The sequence below is a fragment of the Salmo salar genome, chromosome ssa08 (assembly GCF_905237065.1).
Source record: "Salmo salar chromosome ssa08, Ssal_v3.1, whole genome shotgun sequence".
Lineage (NCBI taxonomy): Eukaryota > Metazoa > Chordata > Actinopteri > Salmoniformes > Salmonidae > Salmo > Salmo salar.
In genome coordinates, this window is record NC_059449.1 from 4,241,406 (window position 1) to 4,268,328 (window position 26,923).

The following is a 26,923-nucleotide window of genomic DNA, read 5'->3' on the forward strand; positions in this document are numbered from 1 at the left end:
TCCTGCTGCTGGGTTGTTGCCCTCCTACGGCCTCCTCCACGTCTCCTGATGTACTGGCCTGTCTCCTGGTAGCGCCTCCATGCTCTGGACACTACGCTGACAGACACAGCAAACCTTCTTGCCACAGCTCGCATTGATGTGCCATCCTGGATGAGTTGCACTACCTGAGCCACTTGTGTGGGTTGTAGACTCCGTCTCATGCTACTACTAGAGTGAAAGCACCGCCAGCATTCAAAAGTGACCAAAACATCAGCCAGGAAGCATAGGAACTGAGAAGTGGTGTGTGGTCCCCACCTGCAGAACCACTCTTTTATTGGGGGTGTCTTGCTAATTGCCTATAATTTCCACCTGTTGTCTCTTCCATTTGCACAACAGCATGTGACATTTATTGTCAATCAGTGTTGCTTCCTAAGTGGACAGTTTGATTTCACAGAAGTGTGATTGACTTGGAGTTACATTGTGTTGTTTAAGTGTTCCCTTTATTTTTTTGAGCAGTGTATTTCCATTGATGATCTTGCTTCCTGTTTTTTCACTATTGAGAATTGACCAAGCAAACGGTTATCTTCATCATTTTGGTTTTGTTCAGAAGTTTGTTCAAGAGGATTCAGACTCCTGAGGATGGACATAGTCATTCCAATCCATTCCAACTTTGTATATTGTTCCAACTGATGAAACAAACAGACACAATCAGTTATCAGTTTTTAGAAATGAATGTTGGTTTCTAATAGTTCTCTGTGGGCTGGGCCTGGCGACCACACAACTCAGCCACTGAAGCACTAGAGATTAGACAGACAACTGACGGGGTTATATAGTCTATAGTTCTGCTTTATGACTTGAGTTGATGAGAAATAAAGTGAATTGGCCATACAGTGGTTATTGACCTCTTCTGTGTGTGCTGTTGTTCAGGAATGTAGAGAACGTTGGAAAGCTTTGCAGTGGTCTAAATCTTAGGTTATTTAGTGTTTCTGCTTTCTTATAAGGGCAAATTCAGCCAGTTTTGAATCTGTGATAGTAATGTGAATGTTTAGACTGGGTATTCTTTTTCCTCTCATGCCATTCTACTAGTGGTTCAGTTCGCAAAATGAGGAAGGATGCACGACAGGTGGCTCTGCCACAAGTAGTCTTTAGTTCCTGTTAATACGGGTGAGTCACAGCAGCTTCTGAGGCACACCGCCATTTCCTGTGTGTGTCGGTGCGTGCGTGCTAGCACACCTTTGTGTTTCCGATGCATTAAATAAATCGGAACATAGTTAAAATAATATTAAGTCCCTTTTATTGTACACTTAAAGTAGCAAATAAGTTGTAACCTATTTTATCACCCTAGCTCTGAGCACGCTCTGTCTAGTGTGAGAGAGGGGGATAGAGGGAGGAGGATGAAGGAGATTCCTCAGATGACTACTCCAGTTAAGAAGGTACTGACCTCAACGAGAGCCAAGAACCTAGAGGATGAGGAGGAAAAAGGTAGTGAAGAGTGGGAGCGAGGGAGGCCAGGATAACATGAAAGGAGAGGACTGATGGAAGGAGGGTGGTGAAGAAGAGCGAACAGGGGAAATCCCCAGTGAAGAGAAAAGTGAGGGAGATACTTGTGACCTCACAGCACTCTAAGGAAAGAGAGAGGAAGGGGTTAAACTGGTGATGTGAGGGTGGGATACAATATGAAGTGTTACAGATCATTTGACACAATTCACTCTTACTATTGGAGTATATTTTTCATAAGCGTGTCAATGTTAATTTCAGCCAAATATAGGTTTTGGTAATCTATGTTACATCTGTGTTTTAATTAACTGACGGACCCCCTAATAGATTACAGGTGAGGTCAAATATTGTCACCTTTTGCACAATTCACCATTTCTTTTAAAATAAGTTGACATTGAGAAAACTTTGTTCACGTGTATTTGTTTGATTTACAACTGCACCTAAAAAAAACAGATATGCACTTCAAAGTAAAACATGTCCTGGACGTAACTATTCTAAATTTGGGTGGAGGTAAGTGATTCTTGTTTGTGTAATTTCTCACCTGTGGTAAGTTGCTGGTGCCTACTGGTTTAAAATATCCATTCAAATCAGTTTAGTAAAGAGAACATTACATTCTGCTCCATGGAAAAAGTGCAAGGGCGCCAAAATACACCGAGTATACAAAACATTAAGAACACCTGTGCTTTCCATGAGACTCACCAGGTGAAAGCTATGATCCCATATTGATGTCACTTGTTAAATCCACATCAATTAGCGTAGATGAAGGGGAGGAGACCAGTTAAAGGATTTTTAAGCCTGGAGACAATTGATACTTTGTGTATGTGTGCCATTCAGAAGGTGAATGGTTTGTCCCAAGAACTGTAACGCTGCTGGGTTTTTTCCATGTGTATCAAAAACGGTCCACCACCTAAAGGACATTCAGCCAACCTGACAATTGTGGGAAGCATTGGAGTCGACATGGGCCAGCATTCCTGTGGAACGCTTTCAACACCTTGTAGAGTCCATGCCTCGACGAAATGATGCTGTTCTGTGGGCAAAAGGGGGGGTGGAGGGGTGCAACTCAATATTAGGAAGGTGTTCCTAACGTTCGGTATACTCAGTGTATTTGGCCGCAACCGTTTGTGTGCGTGTGTGAGAGTGAGTGAGTGAGTGAGTGAGTGAGTGAGTGAGAGAGAGAGCGAAGGTTTTCAGAGATTGTTTATCATTGTGTTAAAATGAACTAATTATTAGGACTGACCCACAGGTCAACTGCACCCAGTTAGGGAAATATATCCTACATTACAACTGGACTATGGAGGCTGTTGTTCAATTCCTGTGACAGACAGACATTGCATTAAACCACAATTAATAGCACATTCATACCACAGATTCCAGACATTCAATGTCTTTATTCTTCAGGATTCTGCAACCCCATCTTCCTCACAACCACATTAGCCGCAGGAAATAAAAACCTGATAAAAACATTCCACTTAGATCCAGAACATGTCATCAGTCCATTAAATAATACTATTTTTAAATGAAATGCATGTAAATATTATTTCCCTCCCCAGACGCAAATACGACTTTCAATGATAGAGGTCTTGTCTGCCAAAGCTAGTTCTCACAATAGTATGACAGGATGGTTGATGAAAGAGCCACGGATAAACAGAGTCCAGCAAACTGTTTCAGTTGAAGAATGTGAATGGGTGCCATGTTGGCACCAGACCTGGGTTCAAAATCAAACGGTATCAATTTTCTTTGATCATTTGATTGAGCCTGACTGGAGAGCCAGATGGATGGCGTTTGGACTATTCCATTGGTCCCATTGCGCCAGACATGCTCAATCAAGTGAAACCTTAGCTCAAGGAAGAAAACAAAATACTATTTGGACCCAGGTCTGCCCACATGTACAATAGTTTGCTAGAACTCTGTAGATCTATGGTTCTACATGATATGAGTAATGTTATGGTATGAGTGCTTGTTAAAAAATAAAAGGCTTATTCGACATCGCTTCAGACACACAGGACTCAAATGAGTCAGATTGCTTTACAGCTGTACTACGAGCTTATGTATAAATGCGGTCATTTTCATAATCAAAAATACTCATCTTTTTAGTATTTTAAAGATTATCTTAAGCGGAGTATTTTATACAGTGTTTCTAGAACTGTGCGTCATTCAATACTTTCATTCCTGCGTTATGAAAACGATCACTAGTCTAAAATCAACCATTTAAAGGTCGACTTCGGGCACGAAATACGGTCCAACTCTGCCTATTTCTCAATTTTCAAATAGAAATGGGCCGTGCCTTTGGTGGTTCACTGTGTTATTGTGGTCAGGCGTGCCGCAACCAACCTTGCTAGTTCATTAGCTACGCTAGCCAGTAACTCCTCCAGTACATGTGGAAATCATTTCACATGATTTGATTTTAGCCGGAAACTGTAGAGATCAGCAAGAAATGGCACATCTATAGTCAAATATCTTATTCATAAAATTGTTTTGTTTTTTTAAAGCATTAAATAACCTGATATGATGGCACATTGATCAGTTATACAGTTTAAAGCTGTTAACATTTTGATAATGGCAATGTCAAATGCTTTGGCAGTAGTTGGTGTTCTCTTTGCTTATGTGGCAGGTTGAGAAAAATGTCAAGTGAAGTGGCTGGATCCCAAACTGATAACCTGTTACCTAAACCCTTGTTGACTTCCCTTTGTGGCTCTGTGGCAACTGGACATGTAAAAGCAGTGGCTGGTCCTCTGGTAGCGTAGGAAAGGTTGGGGTCAATTCCATTTCAAGTCAATTCAGGAAGTAAACAGATATTGACCCCACCCCTGGTAGGTGATTCTGACTAGAGGGAGTACAGCTACGACCGAAAGTGACATTTATGCAGCAGGTTAGGATCATTAACGTGGCAGGTTAGGAAAAGGGCTAGGATTAGCTAAAATGCTCTCCTAACCTGCGACGAAAAGTAACGTCCGGTTGCAGCTGTTCTCTCTCTAGTCACAACCCTGGTAGGTGGGCACCAGCCCAGCACCAACACACCTGATTCTACTAAACTAATCATCAAGACCAGGAGCTGAATCAGGTGTTAGTGCTTGACTGGAACAAAAAGCTGCACACCCTGTAGCTCTTCAACTAAGCTCACCCCCCATTCAGACCTCAAAGGAATGAGTCAATAGGGGGGAAGGGAGCGAGTGTGCAGTATGGGGTTTGGGACCCAGCCTGTGAGAAACACAAGGCCCCCTGAGAACGGCCGCGTTCCAGACGGACTAGCAGTCGTCTGCCAGACGTCACAACGCCTGGATAGGTGTTAAACATATCAGCTAACCACATCGTATGATATAGCAACCTGCACCCAACTGTCGATGACGTGGCAATCAGCCATTGGCGGATGCGTGAGGCACGTCTGCAAAGTAGTCGGCCTGGAACGCGGCCAAAAGGTCAGACTCCTCCTGACGCGGCTTACTCCAGTTCATCTCCGGTTACCCTTCTGCTTCTTGTTCCGGCCTGGTGTGCTGATTGGCTGCGTGGCACCGTTGTCGGTGGGCGGGGTTGTTGGCGGGAGACGGAACGAGGTCTGGGAGAGAAGGTCCGACTCGCTCTCTCCTCCCCCTGATCCTCCTGTGGACTTGGCGAATGACCCGGGGAGAGAGAACTTGAGAGGACTGAGGAGCGAGAATATGAACAATAATAGAAAGAAAAGGGGAGAGAGACATTAGATAAGGGAAATGCATATCAATATATCAATCATGGGGTAGGGTTGTGTGTGTGTGTGTGTGTGTGTGTGTGTGTGTGTGTGTGTGTGTACAGCGTGCATGTATAAATGTGTGTACGCATATACACTCCCCTAAGTATGTATTTGGACAGAGAAGCTAAATCTTTTAATTTGGCTCTGTACTCCAGCATTTTGGATTTCAGATTAAACCTTTCTTATGGGTATGTTCGTCATCTGCAAGGACTAGGGAGTTTTTTTAGGATAAAAAGAAGCAGAATAAAGCTAGGCAGAGGCAAAATCCTAGAGGAAAACCTGGTTCAGTTTGATTTTACAGACGGAGACAAATTCACCTTTCAGCAGAACAATAAACCTAAAACAAGGCCAAATCTATACTGGAGTTGCTTACCAAGAAGACCGTGAATGTTCCTGAGTGGCCTAGTTACAGTTTTGACTTAAATCTACTTGAAAATCTATGGCAGGACTGGAAAATGGCTGTGTAGTAATGATAAACAACCAACGTGACCGTGCTTGAATTTTTTTTTTAAAGAATAATTTAACTCAGGCTGTAATAACAAAAATGTGTAATAAGTCTAGGGGTATGAATACTTTCTGAAGGCACTGTATGATTTGTGCTAGAGATATAGAACCAAATACTAAAATGTCAACTACTGTAATACACGAAGTGAACTTGTCCAAATACTTATGACATGTTCAAAAGGGGGGACTAAAACGGTAAAACAGATATGTGAAAATACCCTCATAAAAAGGTGGCATTCTGTACTGTCGCCTTATAAGAAACATTTGATCTCAAAACCGAAATGCTGGAGTATAGAGCCAAATTCAAATATTCAGCTTCAGTCAGAATAAATATGTAGGCGAGTGTAAGCCCATGCATATGTGTGTGTCACCTGATGGGGGTGCGTGGGCTGCTGTTGTGTCTGCGTACAGGACGTGTCCGTGGCTCAAAGGAGAAGCCCTCCTTCAAACTCTCCAACACAGAGGGAGCCACATAGGTAAAACCCTGACAGACAACATCCATTCATTAATTATGTAGGATGACAAGCAATTCTAGCAACACTTCCACTAATCTATTTTGTTTGGGGAAATACCTGAATAAGAGGTGTTTTGTTCCAGGTGAGAACAGGGTCGTGTTCAATAATACTTGCCAGGGTTCTGGGTTCAAATTCCATGTGTGACCAGTACGGAAAATGTATGCACCCACTACTCTAAGTAGCTATGAATAAGAGCGTCTGCTAAATGACTAAAATGTAAATCGTCTTACAGCGAAGGCGTGTTCGTGCTGGTGGCTGATTGTGGAGTCGTCGGGACTGTCCACCGGAGTCTGCTTGGTGAACCTCGTGTCAAACTGACTCACGTCCTCATCCGACTGCTACAGGGGGTGAAGTGAGAGAGAGGAGAAAGAGGAGAAACAGGTTGAATGGAGAGAGAGAGAAATGGTGGGAGAAGATAAATAAAACGCCGGTGAGTGTACATTTACACGCACACGAATCATTTGATGTTGAACTGATTACGTAGTATGGCAATACTCGTGTAAACATTTTACTCTGCTTAACTTAAATCAGCATACGGTCAAAACCAAAGTATACGCCGAATAAAACACCTGGTTTTCTGAGCAATCATTTAAGTTATTAGGACACGTAAACAGCTTAATTGGTGTTCCAGCAGTGTATTTGATCTGTGCATGTACCAGCAGCGCAAGCCTCTGTTTAATGCGCAAGTGAAGTGAGTTTGGAAAAACAATGCACAGTGCATTTGGAAAGTATTCAGACCCGTTGACTTTTTCCACATTTTATAACTTAATTCAAAAAAAAATTATGTTAATCCTCAATCTACATACAATACCCCATAATGACAAAGCTAAAATCAGGTTTTTAGAAGATTTTGCAAATGTATTAAAAACAAAAAACAGATACCTTACATAAGTATTCAGACCATTTGCTATGAAACTCGAAATTTAGCTCAGGTCCATCCTGTTTCCATTGATCATCCTTGAGATGTGGTAAATTCAATTGATTGGACATGATTTGGAAAGGCACGTCAGAGAAAAATCAAGCCATGAGATCGAAGGAATTGTCGTAGAGCTCAGAGACAGGATCGTGTTGAGGCACAGATCTGGGGAAGGGTATCAAAACATTTCTCTAACATTGAAGGTCCCCAAGAACACAGTGGCCTCGATCATACTTAAATGGAAAAAGTTTGGAACTACCAAGACTCTTCCCAGTACTTTGTTGAAGCACGGAACGCAGTGATTACAGCCTTGAGTCTGAATACTTATGTAAACGTAATATTTCCATTTTAAAAATTTTTAAATTGTAAAAAAAAACAGTTTTTTGCTTTGTCATTATGGGGTATTGTGTGTAGATGAGGAGAAAAAAAAATGTAATGTAATGTAACAAAATGTGGAAAAAGTAAAGTGGTCTGAATACTTTGCATCTTATAGTTTTTATAAATGTTATATGTCTGAACTCAGAATATAATAGACTTCTGTAGAATGTTTATTTTGATAGGCGATTTTCTGCATTTGTCCCATCAGTTAGCCAGGATTATTAGGGAAATAGTTTCTTGCAAAGCATTTAAACGTTTTAAAACGAACTATATTACATCTGACTATCCACAATAAATCATATTATTGTGTGCATGTATCCATGCTCAGATAGCAGGATGGAGAAACCGTGCTCAGAGTGGTATGCCACAGTTTGAACCTTAAAAAGGTACCTCCTCAATTATTTAAAAGACCCAGCTAAGATTTGACATTTTAGCGATTGAGACAGTGACAGTAGAATAGTGGTCGTACCAGGCATGGCTTGTAGGGCGGCTCACACCTCTTATTCAGCAGGTCGTCCCAGTTGATGTGTCTGAAGAAGGGATGCTTCTGTAAAACCAGCAGAAAAACGCTGCACTTAGAATCCATCCCTGTACAGTGTAGGTCTAGGCTTATGCGCTATTGGATTTTGTTCAATTAGCATCAGTATAAGCACTGATCATAAAGCAGGGTTGGAGGCAATTTCATTCCAGTCAATTCAAAGAGGTAGACATTTCTGTTCACTTCCTGAATTGACCCCAAGCCTAGTACAAAGCTTTATGATGTCAATAGAAAACAAAGGGAGTAGTGGAGTGAACGGGAGATGTGTGTGTGTATCACCTGTATGTCTTTACAGTCTGCCGCACTGGAGCCTAGCCTCTGAGAAGGACTCTTCTTCAGCAGCTACAGAAAGGAGAGAGAGAGCGCGGGGCAGAGAGAGCGCGGGGCAGAGAGAGCGAAAAGAAAGTTAAGTCATGCAGAAGAATAGCTCCTGACTTAACTCTCTGGTTGTTAAATGATTAAATTAGCAAAATATTTATACGTAATCAAATTGTACAACTGAAGATCAACACAGGAGGAAAAGATTGGTCTTTTAACTCCCTCTCAATCTTAAATCGTGCTAGCTAGCCAAATTCAAATTTGCCAGCTAGCTTACCATCTAACTCCAACTGTTTACTGGTGGTAACCATAGCAACATGGCCACCGAGGCAGCGCTAGCAGCACCACCACCAGAGACAGAGAGACCCCCCCCCCTTTTTGAATTTCCAGCAGAAATCAAAAACAGAGAAGGTAGGTAGGTTACGGGGACTCTTTGGGGAGATTCACCTTTTTTTTGAAACTTTTTTTTTTTTAAATGCATTTTATTTAACCAGGTAGGCCAGTTGAGAACAAGTTCTCATTTACAACTGCGACCTGGCCAAGATAAAGCAAAGCAGTGTGACAAAAACAACACAGAGTTATACATGGAATAAACAAGCGTACAGTCAATAACACAATAGAAAATCTGTATACAGTGTGTGCAAATGGAGTAAGGAGGTAAGGCAATAAATAAGCCATAGTGACGAAATAATTACAATTTAGCAATTGACACTGGAGTGATAGATGTGCAAGTAGAAATACTGGTGTGCAAAACAGCAGAATAAATAAATAAATATGGGGATGAGGTAGATAGTTGGTTGGATGGGCTATTTACAGATGGGCTGTGTACAGCTGCAGCGATCGGTAAGCTGCTCTGACAGCCGATGCTTGAAGTTAGTGAGGATGATATAAGTCTCCAACTTCAGTGATTTTTACAATTCGTTCCAGTCATTGGCAGCAGAGAACTGGAAGGAAAGGTGGCCAAAGTGGTGTTGGCTTTGGGGATGACCAGTGAAATATACCTGCTGGAGCTCGGGTGGGTGGGTGTTGCTATGGTGACCATTGAGCTGAGATAAGGCGGAGCTTTACCTAGCAAAGACCGCAGGTCGCAATGGTGGGTAATATGGGGCTTTGGTGACAAAACGGATGGCACTGTGATAGACTGCATCCAATTTGTTTGAGTGTTGGAGGCTATTTTGTAAATTACATCGACGAAGTCAAGGATCGGCAGGACAGTCAGTTTTACGAGGGTATGTTTGGCAGCATGAGTGAAGGAGGCTTTGTTGCGAAATAGGAAGCCAATTCTAGATTTAATTTTGGATTGGAGATGCTTAATATGAGTCTGGAAGGAGAGTTTACAGTCTAACCAGACACCTAGGTATTTATAGTTGTCCACATATTCTAAATCAGAACCGTCCAGAGTAGTGATGTTCCAGAGCACCTATTGCTCACATCTTGGCCACAGCACTGTACACTATATGATTACAGACATTGACCCTTTCTTTCTCAGCTCATTCACTGTCAAGCCACTAACACCTCTGTCTGATCACAGCCAAATGACGTTGTTCCTCAAAAGAACAGACATGGAAACAACCACACATTCACAGCCCAGTAAGCTATGCAACATCAGAAATTCATACAGATGGGCCCAAAACAGCACAGAATACCAGAAAGCAACCTGTAACCAAAATATCCAACACTCTTAGATACATTTCTGGATACCACATTCACTCACAGTAAAGAAGGCATCAATCTAGCAGTAAAAAACATCAACTAACTAAATATATATACAGTTGAAGTCGGAAGTTTACATACACCTTAGCCAAATACATTTAAACTCAGTTTTTCACAACTCCTGACATTTAATCCTAGTAAATATTCCCTGTCTTAGGTCAGTTAGGATCAACACTTTATTTTAAGAATGTGAAAACTTTTATTTCTTTCATCACATTCCCAGTGGGTCAGAAGTTTACATACACTCAATTAGTATTTGGTAGCATAGCTTTTAAATTGTTTAACTTGGGTCAAACATTTTGGTTAGCCTTCCTTAAGCTTCACACAATAAGTTGGGTGAATTTTGGCCCATTCCTCCTGACAGAGCTGGTGTAACTGAGTCAGGTTTGTAGGCCTCCTTGCTCGCTCACACACACACACACACACACACACACCTTTTCAGTTCTGCCCACACATTTTCTATAGGCTTGAGGTCAGGGCTTTGTGATGGCCACTCCAATACCTTGACTTTGTTGTCCTTAAGCCATTTTGCCTCAACATTTTACATTACATTGTCCATTTGGAAGACCCATTTGCAACCAAGCTTTAACTTCCTGACTGATGTCTTGAGATGTTGCTTCAATATAGCCGCATAATTTTCCTCCCTCATGATGCCATCTATTTTGTGAAGTGCACCAGTCCCTCCTGCAGCAAAGCACCCCCAAAACATGGTGCTGCCACCCATGTGCTTCACGGTTGGGATGGTGTTCTTCGGCTTGCAAGCTTACAATCTCTGTCCCCATGTGCAGTTGCAAACCGTAGTCAGGCTTTTTTGTTGCGGTTTTGGAGCAGTGGCTTCTTCCTTGCTGAGCTGCCTTTCAGGTAATGTCAATATAGGACTCGTTTTACTGTGGATATAGACACTTTTGTACCTGTTTCCCCCAGCATCTTCACAAGGTCCTTTGCTGTTGTTCTGGAATTGATTTGCACTTTTCGCACCAAAGTACGTTCATGTCTAGGAGACAGAACGCGTCTCCTTCCTGAGCGGTATGACGGCTGCGTGGTCCCATGGTGTTTATACTTGCATACTATTGCTTGTACAGATGAACGTTGTACCTTCAGGCATTTGGAAATTGCTCTCAAGGATGAACCAGACTTGTGGAGGTCTACAATTTTTTTTCTGGAGTCTTGACTGATTTCTTTTGATTCTCCCATGATGTCAAGCAAAGTGGCACTTAGTTTGAAAGTAGGCTTTGAAATACATCCACAGGTACACCTCCAATTGACTCAAATGATGATCAGAAGCTTCTAAAGCCATGACATAATTTTCAGGTGTTTTCCAAGCTGTTTAAAGGCACAGTCAACTTAATGTATGTAAACTTCTGACCCACTGGAATTGTGATACATTGAATTGTAAGTGAAATAATCTGTCTATAAACAATTGTTGGAAAAATGACTTCTGTCATGCACAAAGTAGATGTCCTAACCAACTTGCCAAAACTATAGTTTGTTAACAAGAAATTTGTGGAGTGGTTGAAAAACGAGTTTTAATGACTCCAACCTATGTGTATGTAAACTTCCGACTTCAACTCTATACATACATACATACATACATACATACATGTATTTTCAGGCAAACGTCAAAAGAAGCACAACTGAATTTTTTTCTATTTTTTTTAAACAAAAAAGACCAAATGACAACTGGTTTGATGCAGATTGTAAAATTATAAGGAAAAAAAAAAAAAAACTTAGAACACTATCCAACCAAAAGCACAGAGACCAAATTAAATGGTGAATTACACCTTCATTACTGTGAGAGACTTAAACTCTATAAATGTACACTCAGAACCAAAAAAAGCACAGTACAACAGCAAGCAGCTGAGACTAATTGAGGAGTCCATAAACACAAACAACTTCTGGCAAAATTGCTAAATTTGAGATGTTGAATGGATTAGAAAAAGCTATAATGAACATTCAAAATCCATTGGACTCCCCAACTACTGCCCATAAAGAAACTTCAGGCCCTCAAATTTAAAAAAAAAGCATGCGGACCTGATGGCATCCTAAATGAGATACTCAAACTGACTAGTGCAAAATTTCAATTGGCTATATTACAACTGTTTCATTTGATCCTGAGTGTAGGTTATTTCCCTAAACAATCTGGAATGAAGGACTCAACACCAATCTTTAAGAACGGAGACACATTTGACCCTAACAATTAGAGGCATTTGTGTGAACAGTAACCTGGGGAAGGTTTTCTGTAGTATTATAAATGTAACAGTTCTAAACTTCCTTAATAAAGCACAATATCGAGTAAAAGCCAACTTGGATTTATACCAAAACATCACACGACTGATCATATTTAAGCCCTACACACCCTGACACACCCACATGTCCACCAAAATAATACCAAAATATGCGCTTGCTTTGTCGACTTCCAAAAAGCATTTGATTCTATTTGGCATACAGGACTGTTCTACAAAGTTATTGAAAGTGGTGTAGGGGGTAAAACATATGACATAATTAAATCAATGTATACTGGCAATACGTGCAGCATTAAAATTGGCAAGGACAGAATTCTTTAATCAGGGGCGGGGCCTTCGCCAGGGTTGCAATCGGAGCCCTGCACTCTTCAATATTTACATCAACGAATTGGCCACTATTCTAGAAAAATCCTCAGCCCCCAGTGTTAGTCCCCACAATTCAGAGGTTAAATGCCTACTCTTTGCAGATGACCTATGCCTGCTGTCACCCACAGCAGAGCCTGGACCTGCTAGAGCAGTACTGCCAGACCTGGGCCCTGGCAGTAAACCCCAAAATACTAAAATAATGATTTTCCAGAGAAGATCCAGATCTCAGGGAATTAGACCAATGTTCTCAATTGGTACAAAATATAGAGTACTGCACACACTACAATTACTTAGGTTTAAAAATAAGCTCAACTGGACACCTTAATGATGCAGTGAATGAACTGAGAGAAAGCACGCAGGGCATTCTACGCCATTAAAAAACAAATTAAAATTGAAATCCCCATTAAAATTTGTCTAAAACTAATTGAATGTATCATTGAACCAATTGCACTTCATGGCAGCGAGGTGTGGGGTCCACTTGCAAAACAAGATTTAACCAAATGGGACAAACACCCCATTAAAACCCTGCATGCAGAGTTCTGTAAGATTCTACTACATGTCCAGAGGAAAACTACAAACAATGCATGCAGGGAAGAACTAGGCCAATATCCACTAATAATAACTCAAAAAAGAACAATTCAGTTTTGGAAACATCTGAAATACAGTGACTCTCTCTCATATCATTATCAAGCCCTGCAATGCCAAGCGCTGAGCAAAGAAAAAAGTCCCCTCATCCAGCTGGTCCTGGGGCTGAGTTCACAAACCTGTTCTACTAACACACTGAAGTACACCATGGCAAAGTATTTGACCATGATTACTGATCAAAACCTTAGAAAAACATTCAAAGTACAGACTCAGTGAGCACAGCCTTGCCATTGAGAAGGGTAGACACAGGAAGACCTGGCTCCCTGTAGAGGAAAGGCTGTGCAACCACTGCACAACAGTAGAACCTGAGACAGAGCTGCATGTCCTGACAAAATGTCAAAAATATAAAACATTTCCCCAAATTTGAAACCCTTATTCAAGGTTTCAAAGACCTCTCTGATGAGAATAAGCTACCCGTCCTGTTGGGAGAGGACGCAGAGAGCTGTGGGTTGGCAGCGCACTACATTGCTGCCTGCCATAAGATGAGGGAGAGTGTCTGACAGACCAATCAACCTGCACATATCCTCTACTGAATGCTTATTGTTAAATGCATGGTTATTGTTGTTACTGTTGTCTCGTTGACAATTTTGATTATTTGTTTCATATTGTAAATATCCAAAGTAAGCTTCGGCAATATGTACATTGTTACATCATGCCAATAAAGCAAATTAAATTGAGACAGAGGTAAAGAGAGAGAGAGACAGAGAGGTAAAGAGACACCTTGAGTAGGCAAACAGGCCCAACCCCCCATTCTTACACTAGCCCAAGCCAATGGCATGTACCAGATAATCACACTTAATGGTCTGAGGCCAAACCATACGACTAACAACATTGGACACTATGGAACACAAAGCCTTCACTCTCTCATCCTGGAATATCCAAGGCCTGAGGTCATTGGCCTAAAGAGCAGGGACCTGGACCGAATAAATCAGAAATATAGACATTGTCATCCTACAAGAAACATGGTATAGAGGAGATGGACCCACTGGTTGCCCTCTAGGTCACAGAGAGCTGGTAGTCCCATCTACCAAACTACCAGGTGTTAACATGGAAGGGACTCAGTATGCTAATTTCGTATACAGCAGACCTAACTCACTGTGTTAAATTAAAATCAGGAACATTACATTTGGCTAGAAATTCTGAAGGAAATGATCTCCACAGAAAAATGTCCTCCGGTGTGCTACCTATACACCCCCCCCCCCCCCCACTAGAATCCCCATACTTTAATGAAGACAGCTTCTCCATCCTGGAGGGGGAAATCAATAATTTCCTGGGACATGTAACAGTCTGTGGTGACCAAAATGCCAGAACTGGACAATAATCTGACCCCCTAAGCACACAGGGGGACAAACACCTGCCTTTCGGTTCACAGCATTCCCTCCCCCATATGCCCCCCTAGGCACAACTATGACAACATAACCAACAAAAACGGGTCACAACTCCTGCAGCTCTGTCGCACGCTGGGTATGTACAGTCAATGGTAGGCTTTGAGGGGACTCTAAATAGTACTGTAGACTACTTTATCACTGACCTCAACCCAGAGTCTCTCAGGGCGTTCACAGTCAGCCCACTGACACCCCTATCAGATCAAAGCAAAATCAGTCTACTTGAACAGAGCAATACTTAAGTCATGAGGCATCAAAGCCAAAGGAACTAAATATTATGAAGAAATGCTACCAAAAAACAATTAGACAACCACAAATTCATTTCACTTTTAGACACCTTCCTGGACAAAACGTTCCACTGTAATAGTGAAGGTGTAAACTTGGCAGTAGAAAATCTAAACAGTATATTTGACCTCTCAGCTTCCCTATCAAATCTACACATTTCAAAAAGAAAACCGAAGAAAATGAACAACAATGACAAATGGTTTGATGAAGAATGCAAAAACCTGAGAAAGAAATTGAGAAACCAATCCAACCAAAAACAGAGACCCAGAAAACCTGAGCCTACGCCTTCACTATGGTGAATCACTAAAACAATACAGAAAAAGGAACAGCACGCCAGAAATCAGCTCAATGAAATTGAAGAAGCCATAGACTAACCACTTCTGTGAAAATTGGAAAACACTAAAACACATAGTTATCTATCCAAAACAGAGATGTATGGAAAAACCACTCTCCAATATTTTTGTCCCTATAACAAAGAACAAACAGCAAAAACATATAATTGATCAAATACAAATCTTAGAATCAACTATTAAAAACTACCAGAAGCCACTGGATTTTTCAATTACATTGAATGAACTACAGGACAAAATACAAACTCTCCAACCCAAAAATGCCTCTGGTGTTGACGGTATCCTGTTGGATTCTGGGTTAAACTTGGAACATTGCTATCCTAGAGTGGTTTTTACATCAGAAGTTAATGGTTATCTGTAGGAACCAGATGGCTTTAGAATGTGCTGGGTGGACGGGAGGAAGTCAGGATTGCTATAGGGGATACGTACAGACATCTGTGGATTAGGCAAATGAGGGGTTGAATGAATGCTCTGAGAGACTGGGTTGAGGTCAGTGATAAAGTAGTCTACAGTACTATTTAGAGTCCCCTCAAAGCCTACCATTGACTGTACATACCCAGCGTGCAACAGAGCTGCAGGAGTTCCCTGTGGCTCAGTTGGTAGAGCATGGTGTTTGCAACGCCAGGGTTGTGGGTTTGATTCCCACGGGGGGCCAGTACAATTTTTTTTTTTTTTAAATGGTATGAAATGTATTCACTACTGTAAATCGCTCTGAATAAGAGTGTCTGCTAAATGACTAAAATGTAAAAAAAATTTGGTCAGGTCCCCTTAAGGGAGAAATTATGGTTTATTACCCTATTACTTTGTCTTCCTGTCGAATCATAATAGATGTAAGGATTGGAGAGAAGGAGCAGTGCCCCATAGAGGATATTTTATAATCTGTATATTTTTGGTTTAGGATTGTTAGGTTCTAATTTTCAGAGTAAAAAACTCAATGGACATTATGAAAGCGAGTTTTTTACTCTGAAAATTAGAACCTAACAATCCGAAACCAAAAATATAGAGATTATAAAATATCCTCTATGGGGCAGGCGGGACGAATTCGTCCTACCTACGTAACAGCCAGTTGAATCCTGTGGCGCGATTTTCAAATACCTTAAAAATGCTATTACTTCAATTTCTCAAACATATGACTATTTTACAGCTATTTAAAGACAAGACTCTCGTTAATCTAACCACACTGTCCGATTTCAAAAAGGCTTTACAACGAAAGCAAAACATTAGATTATGTCAGCAGAGTACCAAGCCAGAAATAATCAGACACCCATTTTTCAAGCTAGCATATAATGTCACAAAAACCCAGAAGACAGCTAAATGCAGCACTAACCTTTGATGACCTTCATCAGATGACACACCTAGGACATTATGTTATACAATACATGCATGTTTTGTTCAATCAAGTTCATATTTATATCAAAAAACAGCTTTTTACATTAGCATGTGACGTTCAGAACTAGCATACCCCCCGCAAACTTCCGGCAAATTTACTAACAATTTACTAAATTACTCACGATAAACGTTCACAAAAAGCATAACAATTATTTTAAGAATTATAGATACATTACTCCTCTATGCACTCGATATGTCCGATTTTAAAATAGCTTTTCGGTGAAAGCACATTTTGCAATATTCTAAGTACATAGCCCGGCATCACAGGGCTAGCTATTTAGACACCCAGCAGGTTTAGCACTCACCAATATCAGATTTACTATAAGAAAAATGGTCTTACCTTTCCTGTTCTTCGTCAGAATGCACTCCCAGGACTTCTACTTCAATAACAAATGTAGGTTTGGTCCAAAATAATCCATAGTTATGTTCCAACAGCGACGTTTTGTTTGTGCGTTCTAGACACTATCCCAATGGTAAATAACGGTCGTGCGCACGGCGCATTTCGTGACAAAAGATTTCATTACCGTACTTCGAAGCATGTCAACCGCTGTTTAAAATCCATTTTTATGCCATTTTTCTCATAAAAAAAGCGATAATATTCCGACCGGGAATCTGCAATTAGATAAACAGCCGAAGGAAAATATATCACTGGGTCGAATCGGGCACGCGCCTAATTCCATTGTCCTCTGATGGGCCACTTGGCAAAGGCGATTATGTGTTTCAGCCTGAGGCTGCCTCGTCATCGTTCAGGTTTTTCCCGAGCTCTGAGAGCCTATTGGAGCCGTAGGAAATGTCACGTTACAGCTAAGATCCTGACTCTTCAATAAACAGAAGCAAGAACAACAACACCTTGTCAGACAGGCCACTTCCTGCATGAAACCTTCTCAGGTTTTTGCCTGCTAAATGAGTTCTGTTATACTCACAGACACCATTCAAACAGTTTTAGAAACTTTAGGGTGTTTTCTATCCATATGTAATAAGTATATGCATATTCTAGTTACTGGGTAGGAGTGGTAACCAGATTAAATCGGGTACGTTTTTTTATCCGGCGGTGTAAATACTGCCCCCTAGCCCTAACAGGTTAAACAGACCACAAATTCCAATTGGCTATACTTAAACATCATCCTTAGATCTGGCATCTTCCCCAATATTTGGAACCAAGGTCTGATCACCCCAATCCACAAAAGTGGAGACAAATTTGACCCCAAAAACTACCGTGGGATATGCATCAACAGCAACCTTGGGGAAATTTTCTACATTATCATTAGCAGCAGACTCATACATTTCCTCAGTCAAAACAATATACTGAGTAAATGTCAAATTGGCTTTTTACCAAATCACCAACAGACCACGTATTGACCCTGCACACCCTAATTGACAAAGAAACAAACCAACAAAAAAAGGACAAAGTCTTCTCATGCTTAGTTGATTTCAAAAAGCTTTTGACTTAATTTGGCATGAAGGTCTGCTATACAAATTGATGGAAAGTGGCGTTGGGGGAAAAACAAACAATATTATAACATCCATGTACACAAACAACAAGTGTGCAGTTAAAATTAGAAAAAAACAAATCTCTTTCCACAGGGCCGTGGGTTGAGACAGGATGCAGCTTAAGCCCCACCCTCTTCAACATATATATCAACAAATTGGCGAGGGCACTAGAACAGTCTGCAGCACCCGGCCTCACACTACTAGAATCTGAAGTCAAATGTCTACTGATGATCTGGTGCATCTGTCCCCAACCAAGGAGGGCCTACAGCAGCAACTAGATCTTCTGCACAGATTCTGTCAGACCTGGACCGTGACAATACATCTCAGTAAGACAAAAATAATGGTGTTCCAAAAAAAGTCCAGTTGCCAGGACCACAAATACCATCTAGACACCGTTGCCCCAGAGCACACAAAAAAAACTATATACACACACACACACACCTCTGCCTAAACATCAGCGCCACAGGTAACTTCCACAAAGCTGTGAACGATCTGAGAGAGAAGGCAAGAAGGGCCTTCTATGCTATCAAAAGGAACATATTAAAAAAAATTATAATTTTAAATTTAAAAAATAAATAACAAAAAATAAAATCGACATACAAATTAGGATCTGGGTAAAAATACTTGAATCAGTTATAGAACCCATTGCCCTTTATAGTTGTGAGGTCTGGTGTCCACTCACCAACCAAGAATTCACAAAATGGGACAAACACCAAATTGAGACACTGCATGCAGAATTCTGCAAAAATATCCTCCCTTTTACAACGTAAAACATCAAATAATGCAGAGTCAGAATTAGGCCGATACCCGTTAATGATCAAAATCCTGAAAAGAGCCGTTCAATTCTACAACCACCTGAAAGGAAGTGATTCCCAAACCTTCCATAATAAAGCCATCACCTACAGAGAGATGAACCTGGAGAAGAGTCCCCTAAAGAAAGCTGGTCCTGGGGCTCTGTTCACAAACACAAATAGACCCCCAGGACAGCAACACAATTTCACCCAACCAAACCATAAGGAAACCAAAAAGAGAATTACTTGACACATTGGAAAGAATCAACAACAAAAACAGAGCAAACTAGAATAGTATTTGGCCCTGACCACTGTGACTGACACAAACTTAAGGAAAGCTTTGACTATGTACAGACTCAGTGAGCATAGCCTTGCTATTGAGAAAGGTTTGCCTACGGCAGCCTGTCTCTCCAAGCGAAGACAGGCTATGTGCACACTGCCCACAAAATGAGGTGGAAATTGAGCTGCACTTCCTAACCTGCCAAATGTATGACCAAATTAGAGAGACATATTTCCCTCAGATTACACAGACCCAAAGAGAATTTTAAAACAAACCCAATTTTGATAAACTCCCATATCTATTGGGTGAAATACCACAGTGTGCCATCATAGCAGCAAGATGTGTGACCTATTGCCACAAGAAAAGGGCAAGCAGTGAAAAACAAACACCATTGTAAATACATCCTATATTTATGTTGATTTATTTTCCCTTTTGTACTTTAACCATTTGCACATGTGACATTTTTTGGGGAACTTTTGTTTATTATCCATTTCACTTGCATTGGCAATGTAAACATGTTTCCCATGCCAATAAATCCCTTAAATTGAAATATATGAGTGAGTGAGAGTGTGTGAGAGAGAGTGTGTGAGAGAGAGTGTGTGAGAGAGAGTGTGTGAGAGAGACAGAGAGACAGAGAGAGGTATAATGAGAGTAGTACAGTGGGTTAGAGAGAGAGAGAGAAAGACATGACCTCTATTCTGAGGATGATAAATGTTCTTAAACATAACGAGAGATGGGGAGGGGTGGGCGTCTTTACCTTTTTGATCATATCTCGGGCGTCCAGTGTGAGGTAGGGCGGTAGGTTGACTTTACACTTCAAGATCTTATCAATGGTCTTTTTCCTGTTCTCAGCAGTGAACGGAGGCTATGGGGGAGTGACAGGAACAGGCGAGAAGACCACAGAGGTTTGAGTCAAAAAAGTCTTTCAAATGGTACAACCCATCCCTCTTTACACCCCCCCTCCCCGTCTCTCACCGAGCCCGTCATCATGTCATACATTAGGGCTCCAAGACTCCACCAATCCACCGCCCGGTTGTGTCCTGTACGGGTCAGAATCTCTGGAGCCCTGAGAAAGAGAGTGAGGGGATAGAGAGCGCAGGCAAGAGACACTTCAGTAGAAGAATCACAGTATTGGCTGTGATTCAATGATCAACCTTCTAGAAGTGTGAACTTTTCACTCCCCTTCATGGATTGAAAGAGAATTCAATATGCGACAGATTTATATGCGAATATTCTGAAAATCCGAATAAAGAAAATAAGCATATTTTCCCACCAGTGGTGTTTCCACCAAACGGACTTGGTGCGGATAAAAATCAGTGTGTGATGACGTAGTGCACATAAAAAGGTTTCCGTTTAAGTTTTCATGTACGAAATCAAAATCTAAAAGTTCAATGTGTTTCCATAGCATTTTCAACTCCAGTTGTGTCACAAAAACTGTTGCGTTAAATAGCAAATGTGCCTACTCTGGTCTTGGCACGTGAACTCCGATACAGTCGGCCTACAGAGCAGGTAGGCTAGTCTACATGATGAAACTATATTATGGATAGAGCGACAAATAGTTTTATTTGTCAAACAGCAGTCAAGCATCGACCATCATGTCACCAGAATCAGACTCTTTAGAAGCATCAACATCAATGTGAACTTTCACCACCCTGGGATGTTCATCATAAGTCATTTCATCTGTAGCCTAATAAACTGCATGTTTTTTCTGAGTCGTAGTGGGAGGACCACACACACACCATATCATCTCGTGACTCCGAAGTTTACTTTAATATGATGGTTATTATAGCAATATTTGCTCTTAAAAGCGTTTCCACCGCCATGTCTCGTATGATTCATTTTACCGACACAAAAAGATCACGTCAATTGAACAAAATATCTGTCAGCATTTATAAAGTTGTACCATCATAGCTGTCGTGATTTTTTTTTGTTGATACGGTATGACTTCACTCACATAAAAAGTTTGAAAAAAAAAAACATGGATTTATTTAATTGACTGGGCAAGTCAGTTAAGAACAAATTCTTATTTACAATGACAGCCTACCCCGACCAAACCCGGACGACGCTGGGCCAATTGTGCGCCGCCCTATGGGACTCCCAATCACGACCGGATGTGATACAGCCTGGATTTGAACCAGGGACTGTAGTGATACCTCTTGCACATTAGATGCAGTGCCTTAGACTGCTTCTCCACTCGGGAGCCCTGTTTAGTTAGTGTAAGGATAATTGTGGAAGACCATGCAGCCCATGGACAAATGTAATGTTTTTAAATGCACAGTTAACTTCAGGGAGGAGGGGGAGAATTGTACTATAACTAGTTAGGTGAACCCAGACCTATCTGAACTATGATTACTACAGCGACCCCTACTGTCATTCAAAGAAAGTGCAGTCTCAGAGTGACAGCTGACTCAGAGACAGCATCCTTATCTCACATCAGTATGACACTACTCACATGTACTCTATGGTCCCACAGAAGGTGTGCGTGACAGCGCCGTCATGAATGGACTCCTTACACAGGCCAAAGTCAGTCAGCTTGATGTGTCCTGGGAGACAGAGATACAATATCTGTCAATTGTAAATGATAACAATAAGCCAATCCATAGCAGATCAATTATCCCCCAAAAATATCATATTTTCATCTCAGTCACATTGATTTCTAAACTCAAAAAAATAAATGTCCCTTTTACAGGACCCTGTCTTTCAAAGATAATTCGTAAAAATCCAAATACCTTTACAGATCTTCATCGTAAAGGGTTTATTAAACACTGTTTCCCATGGTTGTTCAATGAACCATAAACAATTAATGAACATGCACCTGTGGAACGGTCGTTAAGACACTAACAGCTTACAGACAGTAGGCAATTAAGGTCACAGTTATGAAAATTTAGGACACTAAAGAGGCCTTTCTACTGACTGAAAAACACCAAAAGAAAGATGCCCAGGGTCCCTTCTCATCTGCGTGAACATGCCTTAGGCATGCTGCAAGAAGGTATGTGGCCAGGGCAATAAATTGCAATGTCCGTACTGTGAGACGCTTCAGACAGCGCTACAGGTAGACAGGACTGACACCTGATCATCCTCGCAGTGGCAGACCACGAGAAACACCAGCACAGGATCGGTACATCCGAACATCACACGTGCGGGACAGGTACAGGATGGCAACAACAACTGCCCGAGTTACACCAGGAACGCACAATCCCTCCATCAGTGCTCTGACTGTCCGCAATAGACTGAGAGGGGCTGGACTGAGGGCTTATAAGCATGTTGTAGGGCAGGTCCTTACCAAACATCACCAGCAACAACGTCGCCTATGGGCACAAACTCACCGTCGCTGGACCAGACAGGACTGGCAAAAAGTGCTCTTCACTGACAAGTAACGGTTTTGTCTCAACAGGGGTGATGGTCGGATTCCCGATTATCATCGAAGGAATGAGTGTTACACCGAGGCCTGTACTCTGGAGTGGGATCGATTTGGAGGCGTAGGGTCCATCATGGTCTGGGGCGGTGTGTCACAGCATCATCAGACTGAGCTTGTTGTCATTGCAGGCAATCTCAACGCTGTGCGTTACAAGGAAGACATCCTCCTCCCTCATATGGTACCCTTCCTGCAGGCTCATCCTGACATGACCCTCCAGCATGACAATGACACCAGCCATACTGCTCGTTCTGTGCATGATTTCCTGCAAGACAGGAATGTCAGTGTTCTGCCAGGGCCAGCGAAGAGCCCGAATCTCAATCCCATTGAGCACGTCTGGGACCTGTTGGATCGGAGGGTGAGGGCTAGGGCCATTCCCCCCCAGAAATGTCCGGGAACTTGCAGGTGCTTTGGTGGAAGAGTGGGGTAACATCTCACAGCAATAACTGGCAAATCTGGTGCAGTCCATGAGGAGATGCTGCATTAAGTACTGCAGTGCTGGTGGCCACACCAGATACAGACTGTTACTTTTGATTTTGACCCCCCCCTTTGTTCAGGGACACATTAGTCCATTTCTGTTAGTCACATGTCTGTGGAACTTGTTCAGTGTATGTTTCAGTTGTTGAATCTTGTTAAGTTCATACAAATATTTACAGATGTTAAGTTTGCTGAAAATAAATGCAGTTGACAGTGAGAGGACGTTTCTTTTTTTGCTGAGTTTATGTAACAGACAGACACACCTTGGTGGTTCAGCATGATATTCTCTGGTTTCAGGTCTCGGTAGATGATTCCGTTTGAGTGGAGGTGTCCCAAAGCAAGCACAATCTCACCCAGATAAAAACTATTTGTCAAAGAAGGAAAAACATGTATTAACACTCCTCCTCGTAAGCATGCACAAGACATACGGTCAAGCTATTATTCTCATCTTCTCCTCCTCTTCTACAAATGTTCACATGGAAATTAACTGCTGTTTATGGCATCAGCCTCACACTTGTATCCTTTCCCAATGATAACCTGAAGCTGAGCATCTCTCCCTCTTACCAGGCAGTGTCCTCCATGAAGATTCCTTCTTTCTCCAGCTGCATGAACAGTTCTCCACCTGATAAAGAAACAAAAACAACAAGATTAGGGAGATAACGCGATAGAAGTGTCGAAGTTGAAGTGCAAGGGTTCAGAGAGAGACACGGTTGTCCTACCCAGATCCCCTCCCTCCAGGATGAGGTCGAAAGCGTACAACAGGTCCCCCTCCCTCCCTCCCATCCCTCTCTCACCACTGAGACACTCCAGGATGAGGTAGAGTTTACCCCCGGTCTGGAAGGCGTACAGCAGGTCCACAATGAAGGGGTGCCGCACCGTCTCTAGAATCTCCCGCTCTGCACGCGTGTGGGCTGTGTCCTTGGCGTTACACACTATCTTCGCCTGGCAGGGAGAAAAAGAGAGGGATGAGTGAAAGGAAGGATGGGTGGAAGGAGGTGGAGAAAGTTGTGTATTTAGATATATTACATTTTGCCCTGGTACCGTGGCAATGTTTAGAACATACTTTTGGTTGCGAAAAATTATTAAGAGGAATCGTACGTACCTTCTTTAAAACCTTCATGGCGAATATCTTCCCCGTCTGTGTACCCTGCACTTTCCGTACCTGGAAAACCTGCAAGTAGAAATACAATTGTTAAATAGGATTGATGACAAATGGATTGAGTTTCTGATCAAGAGCTTGGTGTATATCCAAGTACATTGTGGAACTGAAATTCTTAGAAACGCACTGATTGACTGACGCGCACGAAAAACAAAACACCCCACACACACACACACACACACACACACACACACACACACACACACACACACACACACACACACACACACACACACACACCTTGCCATAGCCCCCCTTGCCCAGCACACTTAGCAGCTCAAAGCTGTCTGGTCCAATCCTCTCACTGTCTCTGTTGACAATGGCACTGGTCAGCTCTATCTCTTCTGTCTGAACACTAAGAGAGGGGATAAGAGAGAGTTAGGAAGAGGGGAATGAGTGAGGGTGAGTTTATATGATTCAGTAAAAAATATAGGCTCAAGCAAGAATGCTGGACAAGTGACTAAGTTCATTGTTCCACTTACAGGTCTGTCTCTGCTACGGTGAAGTCACAAATGTCATCCTACAGAGCACAAGAGGGATAGAAGAGAGGATGTCAAAGTTAATGCACCGTAGACACGTGAAGAAGGGTCACTGCTGATAGACTGAAGATGGCATTATTTAATATCACAGAACATGCATTCATCTTTTATTTTGGGGAACATTCTTTGTAGTTTATATGCTGTGTTTATACTAGCTGCAATTGTCTGGGCTTTTTCTTCACTACATTGAACACAGCCTTGATCTGACACTAACAATAAGTTAGTTAGGTACCCTAATTTAACCCCCCCAAAAAAGTGTCCTCAAACCCCACCTCTGCATCGCTAAGGTCGTCCGACTCCAGGTCAATATCGAAAACACCTGCCATCCTGCTGAAGAAATTACAGTTACAGCTTAGTTATGTGTGATGTAATTAAAAACACAACGGCCCGAGAGCTAGCAATGTGAAACACGCATTTATTGTTGTTACTATCTAGTTAGCTACCACTGACAGGTGCAAATACCAAGCAGCTAAGTTACAGTGTCAAAGCTGGACAAGAAGCTGGCGTTATCTAACGTTAACCTAGATGGGATCTAGGCAGGCTAATCGGACTCATGGGTGAAGTTTACGTAAAAAGGAACATTTCTTACTGGGCCTGCTGGCAGGGAAGGCAATGTATGCTAGCTAGCGTCGTCAACAGGCATGGTTGGAGATAGCCGACTAAACTCAACGATTTACGATAGAGTTGAGCGGTGACTGGAGCGCCGACGTCACATACAACGACGTTATCAAAAACTAGCTACTGATTTCCGCACCCTGGTAAAGAATAGTCCTACTGAAAGCAGTAGTTGTTGATAAAAAATAAACTTAATTTTATGTGATGTCTGGGCTCCAGTCCGCCCACGGCCACACGAGTCGCCGCACACCTCCATCTTAAATCTCAAGAGTTGAGTTATATCGGCTAGATTCGAGAGAACCAGAGTCAGAAAGCTAGCCAGCTCATGTGAAACTAAACTCAGACTCTGGGAATGTTGAAAGAAAAAAGAGAGAATTAAGTTTGTTGTGTCACTTATGCTAGTTAAATGACTGAACTGACTGTATCAATGTAATATATAACGAACGGTTCGTGATCCCATCTGTTTGAGAGCTGGTTTGACAACTAACGTTAGCTAGCTAGTTAGCTGATTACGATGACTCGCAGGTGATAAGTTACCGTTCGTTAGCTACCCAAAGCATTTCACCTCGCCTCATACCTTCACTCTCAGCTGCATTCGTCGTAACCACTGAGTCAGTGAGCTTATAAGTGGCTGATTCCACTTTTCTTGCTGTGTTGGACCTAAACTGTAGTCGTAAATAAGAATTTGGATTTTCTGTCACCCCGCTCTGGTCTTTGTTGATGTTCCGTTGTTTGTTTCTCTTGGCAAGTGTGATTGAACTTTGACCTTTTTTAGCTACGTCATCAGTAAAAGACATGCGATTGGCTGCTATTTTATTTTATGGCGGTAGATCAATTTATGGCAGTGCTTTTTTAAATGTTCTTATAAACAAAAACAGAACAGAACAAACAATATACAATGTAAAATCACAAATACAGCAAGAGACATACATGAAAAAAAGTTTATATAAAAGTGGACATGGGCATTTTGACAAGTGCAGACATGTGTCAGAAAGGCAATTCCCATTGGGGAAAAAATTGCATTCCAGCTCTACATAAGCTGTTCAGGGGTCAGGGACATTGTGGTCTCTCCACCAACTGGCTTTATCCCAGTTTCAGTAACGAGGTTATGGACATTGTGTATGCGGCCCTGACACCCTATTGTAGAGCTCCCCATAGGGCTCTGGTCAAAAGGAGTGCACTATACAGGGAATAGAATGCCAGGTTTTTGTTATTATAAGGATGACAATGATATTTACATCTATTGAGACTTTGGAGACAATTCAACTGTTTTATCAAACTGATAAAAAAGCAACAAACCCTAAGAGAGAAAAAAACACTCCAACAGATGCGTTACCTAGCCTATTTGGAAAGTTACAAGCAATCTTTGATTTCGTCGTTGTCTCTGGCTTTGTCTGTTTCAATCAAAGGC

The 26,923-nt window shown here is 41.8% G+C and overlaps 1 protein-coding gene across 4 annotated transcripts; it reads right to left on the reverse strand.

Moving 5' to 3' along the window:
- Positions 1 to 2,660: 2,660 nt before the first annotated feature.
- Positions 2,661 to 26,266, reverse strand: LOC106609967 (ribosomal protein S6 kinase beta-2). 4 transcript variants are annotated; one of them, XM_014209042.2, is made up of 16 exons: positions 26,090 to 26,262; positions 25,170 to 25,224; positions 24,841 to 24,878; positions 24,599 to 24,713; positions 24,302 to 24,370; positions 23,994 to 24,141; positions 23,764 to 23,821; positions 23,463 to 23,563; positions 21,760 to 21,850; positions 20,283 to 20,373; positions 20,065 to 20,172; positions 8,331 to 8,393; positions 7,983 to 8,060; positions 6,450 to 6,557; positions 6,076 to 6,188; positions 2,661 to 5,117 (listed from the first exon to the last, which is right to left on the reverse strand). In XM_014209042.2, the coding sequence occupies exons 2-16, from the start codon at positions 25,221 to 25,223 to the stop codon at positions 4,925 to 4,927; spliced, it is 1,428 nt and encodes a 475-aa protein (XP_014064517.1). In that variant the 5' UTR covers position 25,224; positions 26,090 to 26,262; the 3' UTR covers positions 2,661 to 4,924. The 4 variants fall into 4 exon arrangements, with proteins under 4 accessions (XP_014064517.1, XP_014064516.1, XP_045578615.1 ...); XM_014209041.2 differs by having other exon boundaries at positions 25,170 to 25,227; positions 26,090 to 26,261; XM_045722659.1 differs by lacking the exon at positions 26,090 to 26,262 and adding an exon at positions 25,487 to 25,698 and having other exon boundaries at positions 25,170 to 25,227.
- Between the last annotated feature and the right edge of the window lie 657 nt (positions 26,267 to 26,923).

Coding starts and splice junctions, on each gene's coding strand:
- LOC106609967 (XM_014209042.2), bottom strand. CDS start 25,223: ATGGCAGGTGTTTTCGATATTGACCTGGAGTCGGACGACCTTAGCGAT. Junction 23,822..23,993: donor CATCCTGGAGTGTCTCAGTG/GTGAGAGAGGGA, acceptor TTTCTTTATCAG/GTGGAGAACTGTTCATGCAG. Junction 6,558..7,982: donor CGCCCTACAAGCCATGCCTG/GTACGACCACTA, acceptor CACCCCCTGTAG/CAGTCGGATGAGGACGTGAG.